The 18,270-nt window shown below is 37.2% G+C and overlaps 1 protein-coding gene across 2 annotated transcripts in view; it reads right to left on the bottom strand.

Annotated features, from left to right (window-relative positions):
- Positions 1–6,276: 6,276 nt before the first annotated feature.
- Positions 6,277–18,270, bottom strand: part of LOC103703936 (exportin-4 protein) — a 30,922-nt gene continuing 18,928 nt past the window's right edge. Inside the window, exons 19-32 of one of the 2 annotated variants that reach the window (XM_008787014.6) lie at positions 18,034–18,270; positions 15,255–15,326; positions 13,203–13,274; positions 13,041–13,105; positions 12,840–12,942; positions 12,625–12,756; positions 12,349–12,492; positions 10,889–10,996; positions 10,757–10,807; positions 10,612–10,689; positions 10,417–10,530; positions 8,895–9,091; positions 8,662–8,731; positions 6,277–6,838 (exon numbers count right to left, since the gene is read on the bottom strand). In XM_008787014.6, coding sequence (XP_008785236.4) covers positions 6,650–6,838; positions 8,662–8,731; positions 8,895–9,091; positions 10,417–10,530; positions 10,612–10,689; positions 10,757–10,807; positions 10,889–10,996; positions 12,349–12,492; positions 12,625–12,756; positions 12,840–12,942; positions 13,041–13,105; positions 13,203–13,274; positions 15,255–15,326; positions 18,034–18,270 — 1,632 coding nt within the window. In that variant the 3' untranslated portion in view covers positions 6,277–6,649. Of the gene's footprint in view, positions 6,839–8,661; positions 8,732–8,894; positions 9,092–10,416; positions 10,531–10,611; positions 10,690–10,756; positions 10,818–10,888; positions 10,997–12,348; positions 12,493–12,624; positions 12,757–12,839; positions 12,943–13,040; positions 13,106–13,202; positions 13,275–15,254; positions 15,327–18,033 lie in introns of those variants that run through there. The other variant, XM_088724127.2, reaches the window with a different exon arrangement.

Raw genomic sequence — 18,270 nt, 5'->3', positions numbered from 1 at the left:
GAAGCTCCCACCAAAAGAATTGTATGTGCACTAGAACGCACGTTAGGAACCCAACTAGGTGCAATAATTTAAACTCTGTTATGTTGGCAACCTGAGGGGGTTTCCTGATTTGGAAAGCTTGTGGCGTTCAGGCCTTGTATATACAAAGGATGATGCATGGGGTGTGACGGGATGATTATTCAGGCGAGGCTTGTATTTAGGGAGGCAAATGGGGCAACGGATTGGGTTGCTTCCTTTATTGCGAACCACTCACGAGACCACCTATGGGTGGGAGAGGCGGAGTTGTCTAGGGCCCTTCGGGATGTTTTGCTTTTTGACTTTTTTGGTTGTATCCGTACACGTTATGTATGATACTTCTATTTTTAGTGCAAAAAAAAAAAAAAAAAAAAGAGGGTGATGCATGGCTGCGTAGTCTCCTCTTTCTTCCAGCAGCTGCTTTTCCCTTCTTCCTACTTGCTTCAGAAACTGTTATCTCGTGCCAAGAGTGTGAAAATACGTGGTGTCATCCTGGACCAACCAAGCTTTTCAGCTGACGCTCGGCATCGCCGAAGCCTACGGTGGGAGCTGTTTCCCCATCATAATCACTCCTATCATTCGTTCCACGATGATATCACGAGCAAACAATACACTCATCCTTGTCTTGGTCTCCACAGATTAGCTAATGAGCCAGGCGCATTTGTTGGATACCAACCAAAAAAATTAAACGATGAAAGTGAAATAATAAATTATTCTACATTGTCCCCAGTGGAAAGGCAATAAAATTTTTAATTAAATTTGTCACATTTAAAAAAATTGAGAGTAAAATCCAATAATTAATTGTTTCTATATCGATTATTTGTGCATTACCAAACATTGTTTCCAACGGTATCACTCTCGTCACTTTAAGCAAAATATAGAAATTTCATTACGAAATAATATTTTTTCGGGTACGTACTTATACAGAATCGAGAAATCTAAATAATACCCTTCTGCTAGCTATTTTGGTTGAAGTCTTGGATTGTGATAAATGGTATCAGAGCGGACCTGACCCATAACCTATGTAAACTAGGGGACACTGCAACACAAATTTGTTCGGACTGACCACGAGCCGATTGTGGTATTTGTGAATAGATTTGAATGGATAATTTGACGAGGACGTCAGAGCTTGAATATACAAAATATATGAAGATCCGTGCGGGCGTGTGATTTAGTCACATATCGGTTATTCGCTAGGTAGATCTTGAGTACTTATAACAAGATCAAGAAATTCAAATAATATCTTTTGATTAGCCATTTTGAGTAGCATCCTAGGTTATTACATATATAATTTGGAATAAAATTTTAGAAGTAGCTGCTGCGAGCTTCCCAAATCCGCACGCAGTTACACTTATGCAGCCTCCTAAAAATTTCAGATTGCGTGTGTGTGTGTGTGAGAGAGAGAGAGAGAGAGAGAGAAATTTTTAACTTTTTGTATCTCTCTCTCTCTCAGCAATGGCTGGTAAGAATGGTCGGATCGGTTAGCATGAGTTGCTTTTGAGTTTCTGAGCATCCAAACTGAAACCACGGATTGGATGGTTGGCTTCAGTTAAGAGGCGTCCGCCATTGGAGATTCCCCAAAACAAGTAAGTTGGCTGTCCCATAGCATGCGTTGATTTGGATGGCTTAACTGCCGAATATATGTCCTCGTCTTAATCTAACGACAGCTTGGCAGCTTTTTAAACCCAAAGCCAACCCAGAAATAAATTGATGCAGCCGTCCCATCAAAGTTGAATTCATGGGTTCCTTTTGATCCGACGTGTACGCTGATCTAATTAAAGGTTTTACTTACTGCTACAAGGATGGCTGGAGGAATTCAGACTCTTATCATCTTTTTACGTAGAAGCGTATGACCCAGGGTTATGCCAGTGACTGACAGACTGAGATAACTAGTCCTATGTACTAATCTTCTAGATGTTAATTAATGTTCTTATTTATATCATTAAGTACGTGATTACATTCTAGCTCCATGCAAGTGGTTGAATATCAAACTCATGACAGCTGTTGTAACCTCCGTAGCTCTACAAAATTTATGTCTACGATCGTATCACAAACATTTAGATTTTTTTTTTTTGGTATACTAACGTTTAGATCGTGAAAAAATTATAACCTGTTTTGCCACTAAAAAAATTAGTGCCTACCAAAACCATTCTCTTTTGGAAAGATTTACTAATAAATCTCTCATATCAGTTGCTGTTTGCTTTATCAATTCGGAATAAATAAAATCATCTCACTGTCTCTGTTTTGCTTCTGATTGTGTTTTTCGCTTGCTATGCAGCATAGAGCTCTCATGTCAACGTACAAAAAACAGACAAGAAACATATTAAATTCATTATAATAATCATTTTCTAAAAATTTTAATTTAATATAATAATCATATCGAAACACTAGTACTATATCCCATACATAGTTAATAATGATGATCGTGATGATAAGAACCAATCATCCTTAACGAAATTATAGTGGTAAGGTGTGAGAATATATTTCGTGGGCATCCTCCTCCATGGTAGGTAGCTGGCAATTTTGGATTCATTCTTCAGCCGCCCTTCAGAAGGCAACCCTAAATAATAAATAACCTAATAAAATTCATTCCCATGACCCACACTATTCTAAGAACAGCTCCCTCTTGGTGTTAATCCTCAACCACTAGCCCGATAAACCAATGGAACAGTGCGTGCTGCTGCACTTGGGTCAAAATATTAATTTTAATCAGATAGTTGTCGTCAATCATTATCTCATTTTCTCCTTACAATAACTATGGCTACGATCTCGGTGACAACTAAAATTTTGTGAGCTCCATCTAGCTAGTTAGGGTTTGGATCCGGCGAAGGGGGGATTCTTTCGATTGCTTCGGAGGGTGGGAAAAGGTTGTCTGCAAGCATCGTTGAAAGCGAAGCACAAGCATAGTGATGGCAGAAAAAAGAGATTTCGTACACGAGGGACAATTAAAAATATCCTCGGTTAATAATTAATTGGGATTAGTAGCGTATCGTCACGGCTCTGATCTCGCCTTGTATCGTTCTTTAGCACTAGTTCGCAGCGCCGAGAATGCAAGTTAAATTGCAGGTAACGAGTTTGACATGGAAGAAGATTTAAATAATGAGGAGGAGATGAAGAAGAGAAGTTTAGAAAGTATAGTATGGGACGTTAGTGAGGCGACAGGCAAGTGGATTTTGGGACGATTTAATGCTTGGAATGTCGTGCCTATGCAAACTTCAGATTTATCGAAGGGGACAGTGCTCAATTGCATGACGTATCTTAAAAACTATTATTGATAAACTCGGAAGAACAAACAAAGATTAAAATAAGACGGAATCTAGTAACACTTTCACAAAGATCGCGCCCGCGGGCACCGCGAGAGCTGGGGTCAGGAGATCACGGATACATTCCCGCGGTGCCCCATCAAATACGTGCAACTCCGATCTGCCAATTCATCTTGAGGAGGAAGGAAATTAAATGGACGAACAAAGTTGGTGCACGCCAAAAAAGAAAATTAAATTTCAGGCACACGTGGATACCAGAGCACGAGCAGTTGACAGCCGCGTCCCATGCTTTCGATGGAATGGCTGCAGTCTAAACACCCAACTATTGGATTCCAGTTGATACAACCAATCTCTCTCGATGAACTGACTATTAAAAGCTTGCTATCGAGTCATAGGCTGATCATTTAAAGTTTACCATGTAGCTGATCTAAAAGACATACAGGGAGAAAGTTCTCTGTATTTGAAATTTCTTTCATAGCTCGCAACAACTTGTTCGCGATCATTTACTGTTAATTTCCTAATAAATAACTGAGCAGATTTTGCAATTGAAATTCATGGGCGAGATACGTAATTTTATTGCTTTATCAACCAGCATATAGCCCTAAACTACTCGATTGCGGGCTTTGTTCCTAGTCTATATATTGCGTTCGAGAGATCCTCCAAGTAACTTCAATTTTGGCTCTCTTGCACTGCCTCTCCGTCCTTCTTAAGCTTTTTTCTATTTCTTGAGAGTTGTATTTGACTTAAGAATCAGAGAATCTCCAGCTAGATGTGCTCTGATGGGTGAACTTATTTGTTTTCGCTGTTTCAGCTTGGAGTTACCGTCTGAAGCCATTTTTCTACCGTCCAACACCGACTTGTATTGGTCACCACCGATTGAGTGCAGTGACTATTGGAACATCACCGCAAAGGCGTGCATCGATTCCATCCGATCTCTCTGATCCAAACGGTAAATAAGCTGAGATCTCCAACCACCTTACCAACTTAGTGCCTAGGCGGGGTTGGTTCTACAACGCACATCTGCCCACATTCCCGACTCAAATAATGGCATGCATGAAGTTGGTAGATAGTGCACTATCATATTTAATTTTGAAAATTCCTTCCTATGGTGTAGATAGTGCAAACTGCAGTAGATAAGGATGAGGCAACGCTCTTAATGAATACCATGGTCCTTTAGGATGGTGTGTCTACTTGTAGTACACATTTGATGGATCCACCTATATGGGTGTGGGAGTGGGGCCGCTTCCTATGAGAATTAGGCAGTTCTCTAAAGCGCTCATGAATATCCAGGTAAAGTGTAGGGCCTATTTGCACCAACCCGTTTGGAACAAGCCCAGAACTTGAGAGGTCAATGTGGGCTATGGATCACTGATTTACATGAAGGACTTTTGGTTCATAGAAATTTCATGTTTCACCAAAAGTTCAGTAAGTCATACTTACTAGTCCTAAAAATGGTTCATAGTCTCAAAGACACTATTTTGATGCATTGAACTCTCGCGCTTGTTAACTTATTATTGAATTTTAAAATATGTGGGGGATTGTTGGAATATTTCAAAATTTCAAGTCTGCCCTTATTTGTCTTTTGCCCTTTGTCTAGTATACTTTCTTTAGTCCCATATTGGAAAGGGATAAAACTCAAAAGATCTTTATGTAGTATTCAACCTTTTAACTTGGTGAAGTAAAGAAAGTAAGTAGCCCACACGCGTACGAGTCCAATAGAGGTCCAAGCTAAAATTGGCGAATCCGATCCGAAAATGTTTAACCAATCATCACGCGCAGGGGTTTAAAACTCTGAAGGATTGGTCAAGTTTAACCTCTTACTTCAATTATCCTTCACTGTTGAGCATAATTGGTCATGAACCAGGATTATGGACGTACGCATGGTCGCAGCAGACGAAGTACCTTAGAGAACAGTCCATGCGATTGCAGACCCATTGATCAAGATCACCCGGAATGAACAGGTCGTGGCAGTCCACCAAGACCGTTAAGCTGAACAATGGAGAGTCTTCATAACAACCAGAGTTCTGCTGTTTTAAGCTCTGACGGGAGCATCATAATTTGATGGTTCTGATTGATAAGATTCAAAGCAAATCAATCTAGGAACGACTGAGGAAGACCATCCAACCACCTACTGAACCTATTATTACGGCACAACAGTTTTTTGGGAATCAGTTGTCCTCCTCAAGCTAGAAGCCTAGAATCGCCATAAGGGCAATCTTTATCCAAGACTGGCATTTATTTCGGAATCCTGGATGCAACCTTCTTTAATCTATTTTTAAATAATGGAAACAGGTGCCTAGGCTATAACAAAGATCAGTGCAAAATCTTTTCAAAAGATCCTAGTGAAACACACTGTTTTATATGAGACCTCGATAAAATGCCCAGCAAATATATCCCCAGGAGTGTATACCTGCATCTCCCCCGTTGCTGACGCCACTGGCTTCTTTAATAAAAATAGCATCTGCAGCTGGCCACAGGTGTTTTACCCATTGGATCACATCTGAATGAGCTTCCACTAGAACTTTAACTGAAACCTGCTTGTAGAACTCGCTTCCCGGGTTTCTTTTAAGAGTTTTTGTAGATTAATAAATGGAAAACGCCCTGTGAAAATTTTTGAAAAATGATAAAAGATCCAAACATGTACATGCGGAAAAGGATGATATTCATTAATGTTTAGTAATCAAGTTTAATAATTGATTGAGGAAACAAAACATGTTTAGCAAACACATAGGAAGATTATACGCAAGTTTAGACAAACTCAAGAATCAAATAAATTATTGGCTTTTCAGGTGGTTGGATTTATGGCCGAGGATATAGAGGTGGGGTCAATTGAAAGAGGGGGAGACCCGGGAGGTCAAGTACAAACACGTTGGAATTTTTCATTTTTCTTGATAACCGATGTAGATAAAAATCATACGGGTGGAGATCATGGGCCACCACGCGCACACAATCGAAGGAGTGTGCGTATGCGAATTCTTCAAGACAAATCAAAACCAGGTTACATCACTTACACAATTTCTTTCCAGTGTAGTTTCTGTTTGAAGCACAACAAGGTATACATTGCTGCTGCAACAATAGTTCACAATGCAATGATTTTCCGTCACTTTCCAAGAGCTGAAGGGGAAAAACTATTTTCAAGATTCTCCTCCCCCATTGTGATTAGAACCCTCAGAATTCTCAGCCATTCGAAATTTACAAAGTTATAACATCGAAGACCTCCAGTCATGTAGTCCACAATATCATCAACGGCATCATCCTCTCTTCCTATTTATGTGCCACTTTTACCAATTCCAAAATTTTTTGTAGAACCGTGAGCTCTGATGAGGCACCAACAATGTGATCCGAAAAGATCCACCAAACCAACTCGCCACTTATTTTATCCTCATGAAACCTGAAACTTCAGTTAAGAATCCATGGAGATTCTTTCTGAATCTGTGGCGGTTTGGTCGGTCAAGTGATGAGGAGAGCTGGTTTGAGCTTGTGAGAGAATGAAACGCACTTGCAAGCCTCGTTTTCATAGCAGGATTTGCCTCTCTCTCCAGAAGTTCTTGCACCAGCCTCTACATAAGCATGAAAATCAGGCAAGTTATGAATATTACAGACATGCAGCCTCGTACTATAGATTTTGATAGGAATAAGAAACAAGGGTGCATATCCGTACTTTGACACTCAGTATCATTACTATTCAGTACAGCAAACTTTAACAATGTTTTCCACTTTATACCTATGGGTTTATTGGTCTACCTTGGCATACTTTAATCAAAGTTCTTATAATAGATATGCTCATATGCAGCCTCATTCTATAGATTTTGACCATAAAAAGAAACAAGCGGGTATATCAGTATCTTGATACTCACGTTATTTAGCATTCAATGCAGAAATTTATACAATTGTTTTCCAATTTATGCCAATGGGTTCATTGGTCTGCCTTAGTATACTGTAGTCAGTTCTTGCATCAGCCTCATGGAACATGAAAAACTGGCGACTTGGTGCCATTCTACAGATTTTTTGACAGAAAAGAGAAATAATAGGCATATCAATACTTTGATACTCGATATCATTAGTACTCGGTAAAGCAATACATAGGAAAATTTCCCAATTTATACCCAATTCCAAAAACAGACGGTCAAGAAATCAATTTTGCCATAGCCAAGTTTGAGTTTAATGATTGGACTTGACCATAACATTAGATTAATTCAGCCAAGTTTGAGTTTAATGATATCATTACCGAGTAATACTTGCCATAGCCAAGTATTACTTGGTAAAGCAATACTTCTTCCATTCTCTTCTCACTGCCTAGCTGCTTCACCTCTCAGCCAATCTTTTATTTTACTCCTGCTCTAGCAGGGCATAGGCTGAAGTTTCTGGAAAACAGCAAACTTGTTCTGATCAGGCTTGATTTGTCGATGGAATTTTGATATGGATTCTTTGGAATTTCATTACTAAATAGGCTTTTGCTCATTACTTTTTCATGGAACCTATCCTTGATTCATTCTTTTAGTTTTTTTCTTTTTATTTTAATTTTCTTGGTACAGGGTCTTAACTGTTTGAATTCCTTTATTAGTCACTGTTTGGTTTCAACTCCCTTGTAGGGGATTCATTCTTTTAGTTTTTTTCTTTTTATTTTAATTTTCTTGGTACAGGGTCCTAACTGTTTGAATTCCTTTATTAGTCACTGTTTGGTTTCAACCCCCTTGCAGGGGCATTTGGCAAAATCCTGCCAGATCGGGTGGAATAGGGAAAGAGGGATAGCTTGCACGGAAGAAAGTGAGGGAGCGAGGGGGTACACAAGATTCAAATAGGGACCTCCCGATGTCTTTCTTTTTGATCCATCGGGTAACGGGCCTTGACCCCCATGTTATCCACCTCCTGCTCTACCACCCCCTCCCTTTGTGCTCCCTCTCTGGCCGATCCAGCTAGATCCATCAGAAAGTTTCCAAACAGGCCGTAAGTGTTTAGTTTCCTATTATTACATTGAGTTACTATTCTCTTATAAATAACATTGGTGGGTTATCTTTTTTTCCCAAGATTGCACTGGGTAAGCCAAAATTCTAATAGCTAAAGAAATTCCTGCTCTTTTCTACATCCTGTCTTTCTAATCATATTTTTCCTGCTGGAATTTGTAATTTATGGTCTTCTTACTATGGCAACTGTGATTAAATAACATCAACATGATTTTTTGGGTACAAGTGCAAGACATGTCATAAAAAACTATTAATTAACTTCATCTAAATAACTAAAATGGTTGTCCATTTCTAAGAGACTATCAGCTTCCCATATTCTGGTTGGTAGATGCATTTGTTTTTGGTCTTAAACAGCAAGCCAATAACATTGATAGGTAACAATGCACTCAGAGAGAGAGAGAGAGAGAGAGAGAGAGCACCTGGTACAGATCATGCTCGCAGAGAAGTAACGGAAGCAAAGCATCTGCTGCAGAACCAGCAAGGTCCATTCTGTGAAAACAACACATTAACATGATCAAAAGTGTTAATTTGATAGAATCTACAAGTAGTGAAAACAAAGCTAGGATTGAGATATCTAATGATGAAAATGTGCACTTTCTCAATTCTAGCATGTAGCATGTTGTTTCTAAAGCAGTCGACATAAAGTCCTAACCTGAAATCTTCAAATAATAGCAACTGCAGAAGCAGCTTCAGGAAATGGCTCAAGATGCTGTCCTGCAGCTTCCCATTCGAACCATGAGAATCTGTGTTTTGTGCACCCAATCCTTCTTTGCCTGCATTTCTCTCGTTGTAGTGGTAGGAAGCGAGAGCATTTACTGCTCTCAGACACTTTTCAACAACATCAGTATCCTACAACAATACAGATACGCAATTAACACCAGTGCATCCTGCAGTTATGTGCGACCACACAAGTAAAAATTACACAAACATTAACAAAAAAAAAAAACACATTTGAGTGTAGAGAAATTAGGTTCTATACATGCACCCCCAAAACCAACAATAATTACAAATCACTAGTTTGGCTATCTATATTTACACACAATTTTATTGCCTAGACTTACTAAAGAACTCTTAATAGCCAGATCTCTTTCTTCATGTTTACATGACGTCATAAGTCAAATATTCAGTTTACAAAGAGCATTTGAAGCACCAAACATGTGCGAGCTCAGATAGTCAGTTTACAAAGTGGAGCCTGGCAATTCATTGGTGATTGAGGGGAATCCAATTTTTTTTTTTAGAAAAAAAAGATACGGCTTTGAGCAAGGATATCTGGTTCAAGGGCAATCGTACTTCATGGATGCTTGTGATCCCATCAACTGATGTATGGCGCATGTGACTAATTTAAGAGGGAGGAACATCTTTTCAATAGACAAGAGGGAGGGACATTTGATGGATAGATAAACATAAGTTTCCCAACAAATGAGACCAAAGTTTACTGGCATGTGCAAGATGATTTTTCATACAAAGAAGTACTTGATCAATGGTTGCAATTATACCAGTCTATGAAATGGTAGGTACTAGACTTCTGTTGTATGTTTTATTTAAAAAAAATACCAGAGCTGAATAGCTAATAATTGAACTACCACATTTGGTTAACATATTCTCTTTTTTTTCCTCAAAGCACTATCTGCATTTCAAGGGGGTGCATCCCCTTCATAAGAGTCTTTAAAGAGGCTAGGCCTTGTGCACAAATGTCCAGCCACATAGGGTACATAATACATACATAAACATGTAGACAAATGGGACAGAGATGTCGAAAGAGATAAGTAGTTGGAGGCACTGGAGGCCCTTTATCAGCATCTCCTATTGCCTCGGAGGTGGACTGCTGGAAATAGGTATCTAAGACTCCCCATAGCATAAGTATCATATGAAGAGGAAGATGCAGAGCATGTGTGCTCATGCTGCTCGCCAGAAGCTTTCCATTAAAATATTGTTTCTTACCGATCAATCCAACAATTAAATAACCTAATCAAAAGAATGTGCTGTGGATCATGGTCCTCCCGGTAGCCACCACTGAACAGCATAGGCCATTAATCACAGCATTACAGATCGGTCTCAAAAAATAAAAAATGCAATAAACAATAAGTTAACACTATTGTAATCAACAAACTCTCTCGCCACACAAGCAAAGAGCCAAAAATATAATGCATCTAGTTAAAAGAAAAATAACATACCTGATGGTGAATCCCAAAGTCAAGTGTCCCAATTATATGTGCAAAAGCTTCCCTGTTTAACCGAGCAACCTTCTCAGGGTACACTTCTAACATGTGTGAGACAAGTGCAAAATACTGAAAATGGGAGAGAAAATTTAGCCATAAGCTCTCCACAGTGACGGAATTAATTTATAATCAAATCTTACTAAAACTTACATCACGACTGAGTTTAGGGTATTTCAAAAGGTCCAAAGATATCAGAGGGGTAACAATATGCAGACCAACATAAATGACCTGTAAAACAAAGTAGTAAGAGATTTCCAGAACTGTGAAATTACAGCAAAAATTACTGCAAAGTTACCTCAGCAATATCTGGGCTGTCTAACTCATCTGAACTTGATGAAAAATCAACCTGCATCATACTTCATAATGTGGTCATAGAAACCTTTTTCTTCTCAAAATCATATGCAACTACAAAGGAAATACTAAATACCAAATCTTTTGAGCAGATATTTGTAAGGAGTTGAAGCAAAGCGCGCAAATCCTTGTATTTTTCAGCTTGTGCCTCACTCCGCAAGCTAGAAGAAAGAGACAGCGAGATCTGGAACACCAAAATACACATGTAAGGGGTGTCTATGGTGGCATATAGTTCCACTAGAATAAATGGTATATAACTATTATATTTACATGTACAGAGTCTAAAATCTTTAGTCGTCATAATATCAGAGTTTTATGAGACACTATTACCTGTTAAGTGTAGGACAACAGGATGTTCCTTCCATTAGCAAATCTAGTGCATCTTTCCATCTCTTGCTTCTCAAGTTAAAGGGTAACAAAAGATAAGATCCTTTTCATGTGTCTTTGTGATTGCTTCCAAGACCTACTGCATGAAACTGACACATTGTTTGCCAATCACGCAGTGGGCCTTTCCTAGTTCTCTATGCGGTGAGACCTTCAATAAGTCTTTTTAATATGGTTTAGTTCTGGAGACTGATTTGCGGCTTACTGCTAGAAGGTTGGTCAAATTTCTAATATGGCTTAGTTCTGGAGACTGATTTGCAACTTACTGCTAGAAGGTTGGTCAAATTGACCAACCAAAGAGGTAAGGCTTGAAATATATTCTGGGTCTTAGATCTAAAATCGAATCATAGAAAATGTGGCTAACATTACTTTTCCACTAGCCTTCTCCCTCAAAACCAGTATATAGAAGTCAATGTTGAGATTTTACATTTCCGTGATTTGCTGATGATTTGTCTGACCACTTTCAAACTTGCTAGTTACATCTCATTTCATTTCTCCAGGTGATCTAAAAATCTCATCATTGGTGCCTTTTCTGAATACTAACATCTAGACCCTTCAGCCAGATATACAACTTGCTTGGATTACATAAATCAGATTAGGTTATTCTTGCAGTGGTTCCCTTTACAAAGTTTACAATATTCATCTTGCCTCCATGACAATTTTATTTCACTAGTGTGCTTCTTCATGTTTTGGAACTTCTCTATTGTTTACAGTGCTAGCTATGTTATATGAACACAAATATACATTATTTGATGGAACATCATGAATTGGAGCATGAAACTAGGCTTAACATACTGTGAGGCCCAGACATCAAAAAGAAAAAAGAAAAAGTAGTAAATATGGTGAACACGACACTCAAGATAACTCAACTAGTGTTTTCGTTCTTTCCTTTGTAAGATGTAGAAAATGACTGCTTACATCCTTATTATCATAAAAAATGGTCCAATTATCAGCAGATACGTTAACAAGAAAGCAGAGAAAACTCATCCTTCATCAAATGTTTCTAATGTTATTCTATTAAATTTTACTGTTGCCAAAATTTCTAGTAGATCACGAAAGGGTGTATAAATTGTTATATAGTAAAGATAAAAACTCCAGAATCATGCAATCATATTTATCAATATTATAAATAGACAAGGGAAGACACTTTACCTTACCAATATTTTGGGAAGAGTAAATCTCAAGCAGCCGCAAGCAAAAGCTCACCAAGATGGAAGTTTCTTGAGCATTGAGAAATATGATTTGTCCATCAACGAAATCAACCATAAATTTAAGAATCAGGTACACAACTGCAGACTAATAAGCCAGCATTACAAATATGGAGTTTAGTGCTCAGCAATATACTAGCATCCTTTAATGATTTTGAAGTACACCTTTGACATCTAAACTACTTAATACAATTGAAGGGCAAAGACCCATAATTAGTACCTGATTTTTGTATATTTCCAGAAGAGTTAACAGAGGGGCCATTACAGCAGAGCCCATCTCAAATATAGCCTTTTGAGTTCGGGTTTGAGTGGCTTTAGCTGCACCTCTCAACCTTTCCAACAAACAACAGACCTATAGAAATCCTCAAAGTCACAAAGAATCTCTACAGCTCTTCCAAACAATAAAGAGCATGCATTGCAAACCTACTGACTTACCATATATATCACATCCGCTTGCTGTGCAACAGCTTTCAGATCATTCCTATTAGAGATATTTACAAGATATGCTGTCATTGGTCCCATAAGATCCCTCACATACCTGTATGCATTCAAAAACAATATGGTTAGGACATGTAAGTTATCCAACAACATTATATAAAGTTAAATAACAATAATTAACCGCTTAAATTGACTTACTGATTGGATGCCTCTGAATCTTTCAGGCCAGACGCTGCACAAACAAGTGTTTGTGCAAGAGAACGCTGCGGGATGGTAAGTTGGATAGCCAGAAAAGCTTGTCACAATTACATGAAAATTTACAAGAACAATTGAAAACAAAATTGATGTCAAATCTCCTACTTGCAGACGAGCTGTTATTGCAAACAAAGTCCTTTCATTTGCAAAGGCTCTTGCAAGATCAAGCCACGAATCCTGCAGAAAATACAGAAACACACCATAACAAAGCTGCCACATAGCAAGTAAAAGAGGCAATGCAAACCATAAAAGGTTGTCCACAAAGGAGAAAAGATGCTCTCCAAAGAATTTGAAATGCAATTGGAGTTATCTTCATATAGGTGAAGAGATGGCTCCTTCTAGTGCTATCATGGTTTTCATATTTATAGTAATATTTTTGTAAAAAAATAAACTTAAGCCCTTAAAACTTCTTCGACAGTATTAACCATAGTTACTGTATCAGCTCGGAACCTGCCATAACACTGTTCAGTAATCCTATAGATAACTATTTATGTTTTGTAATTTCCTCAAGTTGTCTCTCCTAAATCCTGTTCTTTCAATTGGATTTGCAATATACCTTCACGTTAAATATTTCTTAAATTAGGACAGACAATGTTAAATATAGGAGGTTCAAAGCAGAGGATAGGAAGATGGAGAATTCATTCACATGGAACGGCAGTGTGCAAGAGTGATCGAGGAGGCACCAATACCGAGAACTGAGAAGGGCTTGATTCTCCATCCATGGGTCGTAAAAATGGGAGAAAAAACCTGTGAAAGTCTAACTGGAATTGTACGAGAATACTTGAAATAGGTTATGTCATAGCCGTCGACAGAAGTAGAAGAAACTTAAAGATGGCATCAATTAATCTGATTGCTGCTTATATAGTTATAGTTCTATTATGTATAGTTAACGTCTATTAATTTGGAATACATTGTCAACATTGGGAGCAAATTTTTTAAGGGAGTTGATGAGACTCGATGTGCTTAACATATCTAAGCATGGATTTGCCAAAGTAATCTAAATTGGACTTTCAGCTTCCAACAATGACATGAACATGCTGCAAGAACAAGAGTGCAAGAACGTTAGTTGACAAGGTACAATTATCCCACTACATGATGACAACTGTAATGGTGGGCAGGATTGGGGAAAAAAAGCACAATAATTTAGTCATTGAACACATACGTAACAGGGAAACATTACTATGGTTAAGCTACCATGTTCGATAAAACTAAAGTTTGGTTTGCTTTTTTCTTATAATCTAGGCATAGTTAGTAGTTACCCATGTTCCCATAGTTAATCATAAATTGTCACAAAACAAATAATTACGATATTGTTTACACTAGCATTTAGATAAAGGTGATTTGTTATGCGAAATAATTATGCTTGCTTTCTTGAATCCTTTTTACTTCTTTCACCAAGATTTCTTTCGCTGAATATACTAGTTTCTTTTCATCATCTATTTTCTCATGATATCAGACCTCCATTTAAACTTGGAACATCCATCTCTACCAAAGTACACAAACCATGAAACAGAGTTATTCAGCCTATCTTGAGGCCCCAGTTTGAAAATGAAGCAGAAATGAGTAAAGCAGACAAACAAATTAGGCAACTAAGGTTCTATGATATATTTGATGGACTAGAACTGTTTGCTAATGGTCAGAATTCCAGAAACTAAAGGAAATCTTGAAGATTCAATGATTTTTTAAGGACTCATTTCTTTGAACTTGAGAACTTAAGGAAACTCTGAGAGGACTTATTCTGCTAAGCCCACGCTGTGCTTATTTGACTACTTGAGTTTCTTATCTTCTAGTTAGACATCTTCAACACATTTTATGGTTATGTGTGGATCCTATAGAATGCTAGTAGATACAAATAAAGTGCTACCACACTAGAGTTTCTACATATATTTGATAAAGCAATCAAATAAAAGGCATGTTGCCCCCTTGTATTTGTAACACAGTGCACATTAAAATTTCTGTATAAGTTTGATATGCCAGGAAAATGTGCTCAGTATCAAACTGAGCGACTTGCAGTTTTGTGACCATGGTTCTTGCTTTTCTTTCTATCACATCCTTATACCTCCATTTCTATAGTTTACCTTTTTAGTTAAGGAAACATCTAAATCTTACAGACATTAATTCTTGGGACAGGAAAATGTATTACAAATGTATACTCACCAAACCAACAAGGTGAACACAGATGTTTCTCCTTCGAACAAGTGCTACAAAAAGTTTTTGACATGTGACTGCCTGCCAAAACAAAAGGAAAAAAAATAAATATTATAAATGTCTTCTACTGCCCATAAAACAACAATATGAATTAAGATACTATATCCAGTAACAATGAAATTAATAAAGAATCATTGCATAACCTAATAACCAAAATCATTGTCCTGATATGAAAGAGAATTTTGATTGGATCAATGCTGCTATATTTAAACAAAATGTTTGTAATTTCAATTTGTTTCACAGGTCAATAGATAGCTTCAACCCAAGAAAAGAAAGGAAAAAGAAAAAATATGGGGTATATAGGATGCTTAGGTCAAAATGAAACTCTTTTTAAAAGAGTCTAAAATACTAGCTATTATAAACATGCCACAGGCATCAAAAACTTTATACAGAGCCTGAGCACTGCATGATGCCAAATTCCTTAAACGATCATAAATTGTCTATTATAATTTATGATCAGGACACACAAAACTCAATATTCATGCAACAATGCATCCAAAAGGAAAGCATAAAAAGCTGGCTAGCCAGATTGAGTATGAAATTCAGATTATCTTACTAGAAGTTCTTAAATTCTGCAAAAGTCTTGGTCCCTCGTTCACTTAGAAATGTAAAACATAAAATATTTCAACTGTTTCTACATCACAGAACAAAGAAACTTAACATGTGCATGGGAATATTCACTGATATTAAACCATACAATCACTAGAGAACCTATTATTATAATCACCTAAACATAACCAGACCATCTAACATTGTCCATGGAGCAGAGTCCATCTCTAAGAATCTGAACTAATATATAGTACATACAATACAGATAATCATTAAAAAGGTATATGCGACACACATAACCTAACACATCAGGGCGAAGCTCTCCATAGTCACCTTGACACTCATGAACATGCTTGTGAAGGACAAATGCATCCCATAGTGAGCCTCATCGAGGCACATGCTTATAACTTTTATGGCAGTAGTATGTTTAAGGGGTTAATAATTTTAACTACAAAAGGAAGGGCAATGGTCATTTTGCATCTCTTCTTGAATGGTTCTGCGAATGATCATAAATGCCAAACTTAGATATGATAGGCTGTCATTGTAAAACTTGTGCTTTACAAAAACGACAGTAAGTAATATGAAACAGAAGTCAAGTTCATCTCCTTTCTTCAAAATATGGGCACACCTATTAAATCCTTACCTAAATTTGGAAAGGTAACCAAGTCCAGACACAATAACCATAACAATTGTCTGTACTTTGGTTCTTTACAGCAAGCAAACCACTGATATGCAAAACTAAGTATCGAGTAGCAACATAGGTGATCAGTGCTCACAAAAATGACCTTAAACATGGATACACCGGAGTGATCACATCATCATAATGTCATCAACTCTCTGGAGTGCACTTGAGTCATCATTATGTTGGATAAATTAAGAATATCACATTCATGAAAATTGGATGTAGCACATCCATACTAGTATAAGACATGCATAAAAATCATAATACAAAATGTCACCTTCTTAGTTGTTTCAATAAAGGAAAACTTGGATATTATTCAGAACTGTAAGAAGAATATTGAATCCTGCTGACTACTTGTCTCTGATACAGAATTGCTTCTTTCCAGACCAGTAACAGACAAAGCTAATCAAACACATGAGAAAGGAATTTTAGGCATTGTTACTAATGACTAAAAAATCTTACAAAAAGAAATCTCAAATCCAGGCAACCTGGTATTAAGCTGCCTAGATTGGAAGCAGATGTTGTAAAGAACGGCTTGTATAAAATAGGAATTTGGAGTGCCTTTGATGCAAATTAGATTGGTGATTGCATCTTCTGAAATATAGGTATACTTTGATCTGGTAACATGAAAAAACTGCACAGATATGCATTAAAACTTCAAATGAAACATGGTTGGTCTTGATAGGATACTCTATAAATCTTTTAAGTTTTGTAAAAGGTAATTTTGTTCATATATGTCAAACATATATTTTCTAAAAGAACAAAAAAACTAATTTTTCATTAAGATCAATTAACACTATATAAATGTTAACACATAAGAGGCCAAAATACTCTTCTTTGAGTATAGAACATGTCTAAAAATTATCAATAAATAACAATTTACTAAAAACCGAACTTTTCATATATTGGGAACATGGTGTTGTGCCATATTTGTACATAATAATAATGGACAGGGCATCAATATTTGAATATGTACCATCAACAAACGTAATGTATAGATGATATTCTATGCTATTTACAAAAATCTTTGTTTATGGACCGCATGTGTACCTAAAAAAGCTAGTTATCCCTATGTTGCACAACTGGGAAATGTGAGGAAAAGATCCACCAAGCTACAAAGACTAAACATCAAGCCAAAAAAATTACTTCTCCAAATAACACATCAAGTCTACATGATAATCTAAGTCTTCTTAGAACCTATCTTCATGTGTCTAGCACCAAAAACCATGTTTGGCAAGTGAAATCAAAATACTTGAAATGACCATCTTCCTCCTACTTAGCTGAGATTTAATCTCCATCACAAGAGAGAGAGAGAGAGAGAGAGATCAAAAAACAATATGATTTAAAATTGTTTTGTTGGGAGCTTTCATACAAACATTAACATCACAAGTTCATACAGTAATCACAACAGTAGCAAACCCTTCATCTTAAACAATGAATTAAAAGAGCATCTGAAAGAATTATATTATTCAATTGTCCTTGAAGTTGAAATAATACCAGCAGTTCATTCTCTCCAGGGTATGAATTAAGTGTCATCATGGAAATACGAACAATGGTATCAAGCACAAGCACTCCTTGATTATGCTCTCCAGCAAAACTAAGTAAAACTTTCTTAGACAATTTATATCCATGTGGATGCCCATGTTCATGACCTGGTGTGCTAATTTGCCCTTTGGTAGCATCAAGCGGCATTAAATATGTATCAACCCATCGAGCAAGGAACCATATTATTGC

This window comes from Phoenix dactylifera, chromosome 6 (genome assembly GCF_051530095.1).
Source record: "Phoenix dactylifera cultivar Ajwa chromosome 6, Ajwa_hap1_PhDact_Kaust_v1.1, whole genome shotgun sequence".
Classification (NCBI taxonomy): Eukaryota; Viridiplantae; Streptophyta; class Magnoliopsida; order Arecales; family Arecaceae; genus Phoenix; species Phoenix dactylifera.
Note: the sequence above shows the minus strand (reverse complement) of the source record. Positions and strands in the feature narration are given on the sequence as shown.